The sequence below is a fragment of the Paramisgurnus dabryanus genome, chromosome 23, assembly GCF_030506205.2.
Source record: "Paramisgurnus dabryanus chromosome 23, PD_genome_1.1, whole genome shotgun sequence".
Taxonomy (NCBI): Eukaryota; Metazoa; Chordata; class Actinopteri; order Cypriniformes; family Cobitidae; genus Paramisgurnus; species Paramisgurnus dabryanus.
In genome coordinates, this window is record NC_133359.1 from 20,194,681 (window position 1) to 20,206,143 (window position 11,463).

An 11,463-nucleotide genomic window follows, 5' to 3' on the forward strand; every position below is an offset into this window, starting at 1 on the left:
ATTTGGAGATTGTTAATGGACGTTTCCGAGTGGTAAGTTTGTTTGTTTGTTTGTTTGTTTAGTATGGACCTGCAATAGTAGAACTTCAGCCTAAATGTTAGCATATAGCTAAAAAAAATACAAACCAACCCTCGTCTATGTGTTGGACTTGAGACTATTTCCAGTGCACTTATGTATTGCTGTTCTTGTGTTGCTATAATTGCTTCTATTGTTTACCTCATTTGTAAGTCGCTTTGGACAAAAGCGTCTGCCAAATGACAATGTAAATGTAGCATTACCTAGCATATAGCGCTAACTCAGCAGTCACAACTTTGTTTTTAACATTGTAACAACATTGTAATTTTATGTGAGGGGCGTACATCTCGACTGTAACTTCACAGTCGGTGTTATGTTGAAATTGGCCTGTTTTTCATCGTCTTTTGCATGCACAAGGTTTACATCAGGAGGAGGAAACAACGTGTTTACCATATACAAAACTCTTATTATTCATCTATGCCCATGTTAATAGTTTTTACACTCACCTTTAAGAGACTGGATCACATATAACCCAATTACAGTAATAAAAGTAACCCCTTAGAAAAACTTTAGTGTGTTTGATAATATTAGTTTTCCATAAAAGTTGAAATGATGGGACAAAATACAGCAATGCATTGAGTGCTACACAGCTGTTGCAGTCAGATAACTGAATTCTGTTGGATAATGACAGCCTTACGACATTAAACAATGTGATTTTAAAAGACAAAACCATGAGGAATTGAGCAGTAATACGATCCTTTAAACACCATTCTCCAGTAAACTTATTGTATTAAAGATCATCGTCCGTAGAGGTTGGATGGCAGGTTATGGGTACCATAAGGATGGGCGTTACTGGTTGAGTCATTTAAATCCTCCCTAGCGCTTTCTTATTCAGACTGCTGGAGATCATGAAGGCGGCTGTTTCTGCTTTTTACTCGAGGGACCGTGAATGGTTCGCCTTGAATGGTAAGTTGATGCTGATTGGATCATCTTTGTGTCATTCGATACTAAGCCAAATTTTTGTCTGATTTGCGGTCAGGCTTGCATTTGTTTTTTTGTCTCAACTATAAGCATGAAGAAATTATTTTGGTAATCATCAATACTGTTAGTTTACGGCAGCTGCGGCACAAAAACCTTTCATTGGGTGCTGGTCTGATAAATTTGTTAAGCAGTGTATATGTCTATATAGAATGTGTTTTGATTTATGATGTACTATAATAGTACCGTTTATCTGCTAGTTAATTATTTTAAAGTATATTATTTCTTTAGACTCACAACTGAGAAAAGGTAAACCAAGTGATTTGGTATGTCTTTAACACTGATAAATAATGCCTGAATTTAATGCTATTTTCAAATTGACATTTACAGCGGTGGATGATACCATCTCCTTGGTTCCTCTCCTAATGTAATAAAGGCCCATAATTATGCACGTTGATTGGATTTACATTTTAATGTATTTTTCAACGGCAAAGGCTGTATCTATCTATCTATCTATACGTTTATACGTTTTTCCCTCTCAAATCAACTTTTTTATCATCAAATTGCGTTGTTCCTCTGAGCAATGATGGAACGGTCCATTATACTTAGAAATTAAGCAGCAGATATATTTTAAAACAATTGGTAAAACATTTGCTTCCTCTATTTCCTAATAAATGACACAAAGGAGATGTTTTTTCACAGAATAAACTCATTTTCTAATTATTATTTTATATTATTATTTTGATTACGCCACTTTCAATAAATGAGTCTATAACTAGTGTGGATGTCATTACAAATGGGTCTATTGTTTTTCTAATACACTACTACATCTGTAAGTAAATAATTTCTAATGCAGAAATATGACTGCTATGAATAACAGTGGTTTATCAGGTTACTGATGTTGCACTGCTATTATTTTGAACATAACTGTATATATTCTCTTTATATATTATATATAGATTTAGATTTGATTAGATTTGTTGTTTTTGCAATATATGATCATATATAATTATTTCTCATTCTCTTTATTAGAATATATCTAGTATAAAACCAGTATAAAAGTATAAGATGAAGTCTCAAGTGTTTAGGGTAAACTCCCCTTCCACTTGAGCAATAGCAGGCAGCTGCAAGATCTCTTAAACCTAAATAAAATTAAATCCTAATTTCTAAATCTAATCAAATGACTTCAGGACTTCAGTCTCCTCAAAAAAGCTCAAGATGTTTCGTGCCAAGAGAGGTCAGCCCTTGAAGAAGGTAACAGCACTTTAAAATAACAAAAACTGAGGTTTGGTGACACCTTTACTTGATTTACCAACAATTGCCAGTAGGTGTCATTGGTTTGTTGCATACTCTTGTCACAAATGACTACATTACTGTCACTGCATTATGATTAGTGCATGGTTTTGAAATATGAAAGCTACCTTCTTAGAGCATACCAACGATTTGTCAATATTATTTTAGGTTTAAAGCAGGATATTAGTGTAATAAATATGTAATAGCATACTTGGCCCACCTGTGGGCCAGTGATATTTTGCTAAATTACTCACTGCATCAGTCTTCTTTTTTAAAACCGTGATAAAATATATAAATCGACACTCTAACAGCTTTCCAACGGTATATAGTTTGGCACAATTATTTTAGTTTTAGAATAAGCTATTATTGGTGTAACAGTTAGGTTTACAATTTGGGCCCACCTGTGGGCTTGTAACAGTTAAGGAGTTTTAAATATATATTTTAATTATTTTAATAATTTGGTAGCCATTGTCATGGATCACAAGATGATACCAGTCATAACAATATAATATCTTCTTTAAAAAAAATGGTATTTTATACCGGAAACAAATTAGTCAATGTCAATTCTTCTACTCTCATACTCTGTTGCCAAGGTAGTCTATCTTGGTAACAGAGTTTGACACCAATTCATTTCAGCTTTATAAGACACTTTATACAGAATATATGAAGAGTTTCATTGCAAAACGAGATAACTCCGTTTTTTTTTTCCAGAAATCTCGTTTTTTGGTTGTGCATTCCAATTAATATCAATTCAACTGCAGTTGGTTCGTTTTGATTTAAACCTTCATAACTTAAAAAATACAGCTAAGTAGCACCATAAAACAAAATAATAACATGATAACATAATAATAAACATGTTTTGACAAAAATAAAAAAAAATGGATTTATCTCGTTTTGCAACGAAACTCTTCATATATTGTTATAGCCTGTAACATCTAGTGATCCATGACAATGAGTAGCTACATTTTTTAAATAATATATAAAAATGACCAAAAAAATGAATAAATCTTTCTTCTTTTATAGGTTCCTCAATCATGCTCAATGGCTGCATTCATGGTCTCTCCACTGAAGACTCACACATAGTTTCCACAACATCACGGCATGCATTTGGGACTGTAGGAGTTACAGTCATCATATTTATAACCGGCTGCATCAGTATGCTAACAGTACTGGGCAACGTGCTGGTGCTTCTATCAATCAAAGTCAACCGCAACCTCCGAACCATCAACAACTACTTCCTCTTCAGTCTGGCTTGTGCCGACCTCATCATTGGTGTATTTTCCATAAATCTCTACACTGTGTATGTTGTTAAGGGTTATTGGCCCTTGGGACCACAGATGTGCGACTTGTGGTTAGTTGTGGATTATGTGGTAAGTAACGCATCTGTGATGAACCTCCTCGTGATCTGTTTCGATCGCTACTTCTGCGTGACCAGGCCTCTTAGTTACCCGGCCGGGCGCACTGCGGGACGGGCGGGGGCGATGATTGCAGCGGCTTGGCTGCTGTCTCTCGTTCTCTGGGCTCCGGCCATCCTATTTTGGCAGACTGGGTGGGACGGTCGTAAGGTCCCAGAGCGCGAGTGCTACATCCTGCTCCTCGCCAACCCTGCTGTAACCCTGGCAACCACCATCCCTGCATTCTACCTTCCTGTTATAATAATGACCGTCCTGTACGCTCGGATATCCCTGGTCAGTCAAAGGCGAGTTTGTAAGCAGAAGACAAGTGGAGCATTGGTAAACACAAACCCTGATATAGTAAAAGACATTAAACTGGATGAATCTGACCTCATCAGAAAGATACGGGTCTGCAGTGTCCCTTCAATAAAAGCTGGCAAAATGGACAACTCTGCAAATTTAAGCCTTGATGACTCTGTGGAAGGAGTGGATAGAAAACCAGAGATTTTAGAGTGTAAGATATCTAGTACGCCATTCAGAAACCATACCACAGCTTGTATGGTTCTCACAGATGTCTCCAACTTGACTCGACGGAGAGCTCTGAGAGAGAGAAAGGTGACCAGGACTGTTTTTGCCATCCTCCTGGCTTTCATCTTCACCTGGACGCCTCATAACGTCATGGTGCTCATTGGTACCTTCTGTCGCTGGTGTGTTCCTGAGGTTCTGTGGATGGTGGGATATTTTCTCTGCTACATCAACAGCATGGTTAACCCTGTATGCTACGCTTTGTGTAATGACACTTTTAAAAGAACTTTCAAGCGATTGTTAATGTGCCAGTTCAAAAAGCTGAATTTAAAATGAGCCTAAAAACAACTTTTTAAGAAATGAATGAATGATTTTTTGTGATGGTGAGGCAATCTCACTTAAGCCAAATGGGTTGTTTTTGGAAAAGGATTTTGATGTTCACTCTTATAAATAAATGTGTTTCACAATGCCATAGATGAGCTATTTTTGGTTCCTTTAAGTAAATGTGTTATTTTCACACTGTCAGAAAACAAATTGTCAAAATATGTACCCCAGCTGTACCACTGGGGTGGTACCAAAAATTACAGAATTTATATTAGTACCTCATAGGGTACATATTGGTACCAAATGTATACATAAATATACACACACATACATATCTGAATTGAATTCCAACAAAAGCAAACCTCAGGAGGGACAAAGTCAACCAACAGCAATATAAATGACTAAGCGAATAGAAAGATGTGTTTTAAATCAGGGTTATTCCATAAAATATTTACGTTTGGAACTAATCCAAGATTATATATGTAAAAACAATGTGATGTTGAAAAATGATTCTGAACTTGTTTTCTTTCCAGTATTCAAGAAGATCAGGAAAAAACTGCATAATTTTTCCCCATTTCAATTTTCGACATAAATTTAATATTATTTTTCTTAGGAATTTGGCTGATATGTTGTCAGTGGTTGACAGAATGAAACAAAAATTTAAATTTTACTTACAAACTAAAGATAGATTGAACTGTTCTCTTATTTTTTCCATGGTTGTATATATATATATATATATATTATGACCTTTTTAAAGTTCCCAACATACTTAATTTACAAAAAATTGTTTAGAACTTCTTAAGAACATCTATTTGTACTCAACTGCAATTTTGAGACATTGTTTCAGTATACTAAAATCAATTGTTTTAGTATACTATTTTCAAGTGCACTGAAGTACTAGTGAAGTAGAAATACACTGTAAAAAGTAAAAGTTGGGTTAACATAAAAAATTCCTATAATTGGTAACACCTTAAATAAATGTAAACTTAAATTTTCTCACCTGTTAAAAAGTGAACAATTTAAGCTAATAAAGATAAAATGTAGGTTAAGTTATTTTTAGTAATTAAGTAATTTTTTAAAAGTTTTTTCTCCTTTTTTATTTTTTACAGTGTACACTTTTATTTAGCACAAAACATAACAACAAACTATTTTGTTCATACAATTAAAGAGCGCCATATTTAATTGCAAAAAAAAAATGTTATTTTGTGTATTTGGTGTAATACAATGGGCTCTATCATACACCCGGCGCCATGCAGCGCAATGTGCGACGCAAGTGTATTTTGCTAGTTTCAACCCAGTGCAATTACAGTTTTCACGTTTAGCGCCACGTTGTTTAAAGGCGCTCTAAGCGAATTGACGCGTTTTAGACCATAAAACATTTTTTGTTACATACCGGAAACATCTCCTCACTATCTGCTTGCTGCCTGTCCGCTGATCAAACTGTAAAAAAACGCGATCTCTGTAGACAGCCCAGGCTTCACAAACGGCAATAACAACATAGTGGCCAAACCTAGCACCACAAAACAAAACAAAGTGTTCCAGCCAATAAAGGACAAAAAGAATTTGCGGGTGGGGGTTGGGCGCGTTCATGAAAGCATGGAAGGGAGGGGGAGGAGTTAGCTACGCTCCGTCTGTTTGAAAACAATTCAAACGTCAACAAAAACTAACGTCTCGCAGATGCGCTTAGAACGCCTTTAAATAGCAAACGCATTTGCTACCAATTTTGTGCCCATTGGCGTTGTGTTTGTGCGGTTAAAAAAAACTTTCCACATACAGATACATTTTTGTAGCTCTTGATTTCACTCTCTTTCTGAAATGCACGGATTTAAAAGCTCTGTGTCCCTGATGGCCAGCTAATCTGTACATTGTGATTGGCCTGAATACCCTTGACGTCAGCCGGAAATGTGACGCTCCTTACCATGTTTAAAAGATTTGGTTGCTAACAGGAGTTCAACAAGGAAAGGAGGAATTATGAAAGGTCTTGTCTACATCACCAATCCCAGGAAGTAAACTGTTGCCTACAATCCGTGTGTTTGTTGTAGTCCAAGAAAAGAGATTTACGTTGGAGACGATAACTCGCGTCATCGTTTACTTTGGGGTTTGTACCTTTTGCATATCATTAACATGTACTAATACACACTTACACACCAAAGGAAATGTAAAAATGTGAATCCGACAATAGGTGCTCTTTAAATTTGCTTTAATCTTACCTGGGATGGCATCGCTGTGTATAAAACTTTTAAGGACCTGTATTTATGTTGCTGAAATTCCATGTGCCAAATGTTTGGCTGTGACACAGCAAAACATTATTTTTACATTTGTATATCTAGCAGATTAAATAGCAATAAAACTTTTGGATGGATTAATAAAACAAAAAGAGCGCTTGACCGTAACAATGTACAGAACTATTTACAAACTGTAAAGAAAGATTTGTTGGTTCAACTTTAAAAAAATTACCTGGTTTAACCTAAAAATATTAGTTAAATGTGTGTAAAATTATTGGGTCAACTAACATTTTTAAGTTGAAATAACTTAAAATTGTAAGGTAACTTACTTTTTTAAGTTAAACCAACAATTAATTTTTAATGATTAATTACTGTTTTAAAATAACCACAATAAGAAGTGTTGTGTTGTTAACACTTAACCTGTGGCTGAAATCGCATGTGCAAAATGTTCAACTTTATCTAATGTTGTGCTTATTTTTATGATTGTTTTGTTGTTGTAAAGTTTCTAAGACTATGTTTGTACAGTAAAAACTCCAGGAGTTATATTGAAAATACACTTTTTTTCATTTATTCACAAGCTGTAGAAGTTATTAGTGTTGTAAATTTGATTGTACATCCATTACAAATCTAAAAACATACAATTATAAACAGATATTTTATATCGTTACTTCCAGGAACAGTGTTTGTTTAACACATTCAGTTTACATGTTGTAGCATACAGAAATGGGTGTCTTTCAAAAACAGCGGTGTTGTAATTTACAAAAAGATCCCTTTAGGGGCAAAACTAGGGTCACATCAGGTTCTCACTTGTTTTTCTCTTTAGTAAAGACGATCTGTTAAACGACAAATTCGCTGCTGCTTATTTCATACATGCAATTACAATTAAAAATTTGCTACAGAGATCAAATAACAACAGCACAGACAACCATACATTTACTAATTACAAAAGAAATCAGAGATAATAACAGTAGGTAGGGCTACAGTTTTTTCTTGAAATTCACCTTATTTAGGATTTGGGCTTCACATGGGAATGTACCATTGAGAGGGAAGTTGGGGCAGGGTATGTGTAGAGGCTCTTCAAGTTAGTTCTCCTTTCCTTTTCCTTTTTTCTTCTCGCCACCCTTGGGTTTGGGGGTCTTTGGGGTGCAAGGTTTGGACACTTTAATGGTGGTCTGGCATTCAGCGTTGAAAAGCGCCTTTTTCAGCGATCCAGTCCTGCTTCTGGTTCCTGTGGTGGTGTCACATTCGGCCCAACGACCAAACTTGTATTTGCAGTCAGCTACAAAAAACAAAGAAGCACATAAACAGGTGTTTTTAATACTTTATCCTTTTATCCAAAGCGACTTAGAGTTAGGGGGGTTATAAACGACTCTTACAGTGATTTCAGATTGATAAGGACTTTCTACTGATCAAATGGCCGTACATGAAAGAGTTGTGCATAATATCGACTTTGCAATCGCCAGGTATAATAGTGTGTAGCGTAAAATCCTGTCAAACCCTTACTTACAGTGCGTTCATGCTATACTTTTGATCTGTATGTTTGATCAATTGAACCAATTGCTTCAAAAATGATTTACTGATTTGAAGATTGATTACAACAATTCGGCAAAAACATATATTTTTCCTGGCCAAAATATAAAATTTTATAACGTAAATATAAAATATAATATTTTTGCAGTTAAAATATATTTCATTTGAACCTTTTCAAATTTGTTATGTTTACAGGTTTGTTACAAAATTTTTTTTTCTTGCAATGCCACGTGAATATAAATGCTTTAAAATATATTTATTTTTCAAATATATTTCAAAATATACAAAAAATTGTGACAAAATATATTTTATGTATATTTTATATTTTGTATATTTACATTTTTGTAAACATTTTCCAAAATATATTTCAGTACAAATATTTTTTTTTAATGTATTTAAAATTATATTTGCCGCATGCATGGTTTATGACTTAATGTTATGGAGTATGGAAGGTATTTTTGGACTTTTTAAAAATAATTAATTAAATTCTTAAATAATTAATTAAATTATAAAATAAAAAATAAAATCGCAAAATATGTCCCAAATTTGAAAATGAAATGCTAAAATAAAAATTAAAACATTATATAAAATTATTTCATTTTCATTTTTAATGTGATGAAGCATCATTCCGGCCAAATTGAAAAATTAAATTAAATTGATGATTTGACATTTCCTTTTCAAGATAATCTTGAGTCAAGACTGACAATATTAAAATAAAAAGGCAAGCGTGAAAAGGAATCTGTAAATACATTTTTTTATTCATGCCCAAGCAATAATAGGGACAAAATTAAAATGTAAAGTTCAGTTTTAATTTTATGTTCTGTTTTTCTTTTTCATTTTCGTTTTAATTTTCGTGTTCATTTTTATTTTCAACTTGTATGCAAATTCAATGTTAATCAGTGGGTGGGGCTTACTTACTTAAAAAAAGGGGATTGGCTGAAGCAGTGTTGCCAACTCAGTGACTGTGTTGCTTGCCAATTTAGCGACCTTATTGCTACATCTATAGCGACTTTTAGACCCATTTAGCCAAACTTAGTGACTGTTTGGATGAATCTTAGCTTCACATCTGTACAGATAGGCTACTGTGTCGATTGTACTGGCCAACGAGTGCCGGGTGGCAAAAATACCTTCCATACCGAACCACTAATTTAAAAAAACAAAAGATTTATAAATGCTTCTAGGCTTCACAAAGAAATCGAAATCGCCCATCACTAGCTGCTAATATAATGGTAGAAATCTCTAAGTGCACACGAATAGCCACAGTTCCTTAAGTTTAGATGCATTAAGGGTACCTTGACTATGAATTCTTGTATGCTTTAATTCTTTTTATATATTGGCCTTATACTACTAAAATCCAACGACAGATTACTTAAACCAGCGTTTTTCAAAGTGTGGGGCGGGCCCCATTGGTGGGGAATAGGAACATTACAAGTGGGGCGTGACAAATGGGAGGAAATTTGGTCATTTTTGTGCCCATCTCTATTAATTCTTTTAATCATTGACCATACACTCAAAATGATACATTTAACTCTTTCACCGCCAGCGTTTTTAAAAAAAGTTGCCAGCCAGCGTTTTTCATGATTTTCACCAAAGTTTAATGCCTTCCAGAAAATGCTCTTCTTTAAATAAATAAACATACAATATACCAAATGAAAGAACAGACCCTCTGCTTTCAAACAAAAAAAACCCGTTTCATCCTACCTTTAGTGGTTCTTTTGCAATCAGCTTTTGAATATGGGTAGGTTTTGGCAAAAACACCATATTTTGAGAAAAAGCAAAAATAATTCCATATTTGTGACGGACTTTTCATAGAGATCCCATTCAGAGCGATCTTTAAAACAGACACGGACATGCAGCAGCTTGCCATAGGGCAATACTTCCGGTTTTAAAAAGTTGCGGAAGGGCGCCACCTGGTGGATAATAGCGGTATTGCGGAAAGACGGAAAATCTCGTCATTGGCGGGGAAGTGTTTTCTCTTAATTGACGAGATATCTCGTCAATGGCGGGGAAAGAGTTAAATATAAGCCTAAAGCAACATCAGACTGTGAAGAAAATGTCACTCGGAACCATAGTTTACAAGAATGAATTAAAGTCAGAATTGAAGTGGAACAAAAATTTTAATGTGGAGAGGCGGTATAGGTGGTAGCGGGTATAAAAGTTAACAATGGATACGTTTGTGACAAGGAATGAAAACTGGAGATTATGTACTAGCAGAGAAAACCAAGACAGACAGTCGACCCAATCAACCAAAACGCCAGCCGAAAAGAAAGTATGATGACTTTTGTCAGAGACAAAATGCAAACACAGTTGCATTATTATTATTTACTTTTGAACAAAGTTTTTTTCACATTTGCACATTTGTTTGTTTTTTTCGCGTTTCTCTATTGAAAGTGTTTAATGCTGTTATGTTTTAAAATATGATGGGATTAAACAAATTTCAGCAGTTAAAATTAAAGCCTACTTGATACCATTTTGTCAGGGCAATTGGGGACAGGTGGGGCTCGGAACCCTTCCCTCCCTCCAAAGTGGGGAATGGCAGATAAACTTTGAGAAACACTGACTTAAACCAACACTAAAGAGTTTTTGCTCTTTGCTCCCCCTACAGGTTATAAGCAGAATTGTCCGCCACTATCGTAAATATTGCAGCATAGCTGGCTCTGATTGGATTGTAGGTCTGCCGTAAAGCAAGTTTTTGTAGTTTTTACTCGAACTACAGGACCACGACCCGACGGTTGGAAACTTCTGTATAGTGCGGTTTTGGCCAATTGAGGGCTGCAAAGCAAATGTGAAAGTGCCGTTCACCCTGTTTCGAGTGGATGAACGACTGAAACTTTTTTGGAAACGTTTTTTTAAGGTAAAAAAACTCTTTGGTGTTGCTTTAAAAAAACAACAACAACGTGTAATACTCATTTTAGGCTGTTGAGGGCGCCATTATGTTTTGCACATAGTGGTTGTCACGAAATCTTCCTGCAGTTTACTATAGTAAATACTATGGTTTCTACCATAGTTTTTCATGTAAGAATGTTTTACCTCTCAGATTGTCTTTATTTTGATCATCTTACATTTGTATATTTTCTGTATTGTTCGTTGATAACGTTGATATTCTTGTATTTTTAATGGCATGCAGGTGTCAAAACCGTACTGCCACATCATTTTACAATCTATTAATCGAAGACTTG

General features: G+C 34.9%; 2 protein-coding genes across 2 annotated transcripts in view; one reads left to right on the forward strand and one right to left on the reverse strand.

Annotated features, from left to right (window-relative positions):
- The first annotated feature begins 3,350 nt into the window (after positions 1 to 3,350).
- On the forward strand, positions 3,351 to 4,628 carry chrm4b (cholinergic receptor, muscarinic 4b). The gene has a single exon (XM_065291512.2). It carries the CDS (start codon positions 3,444 to 3,446, stop codon positions 4,539 to 4,541), a length of 1,098 nt encoding a protein of 365 aa, XP_065147584.2. The 5' UTR covers positions 3,351 to 3,443; the 3' UTR covers positions 4,542 to 4,628.
- A 2,666-nt stretch (positions 4,629 to 7,294) lies between these two features.
- Positions 7,295 to 11,463, reverse strand: part of mdkb (midkine b) — a 6,742-nt gene continuing 2,573 nt past the window's right edge. Inside the window, exon 4 of the mRNA XM_065297714.2 lies at positions 7,295 to 8,033. Coding sequence (XP_065153786.1) covers positions 7,837 to 8,033 — 197 coding nt within the window. The 3' untranslated portion in view covers positions 7,295 to 7,836. The remainder of the gene's footprint in view (positions 8,034 to 11,463) is intronic.

What these genes read in the sequence shown, in the direction of transcription:
- chrm4b (XM_065291512.2), top strand. Translation starts at nt 3,444, where the DNA reads ATGCTAACAGTACTGGGCAACGTGCTGGTGCTTCTATCAATCAAAGTC.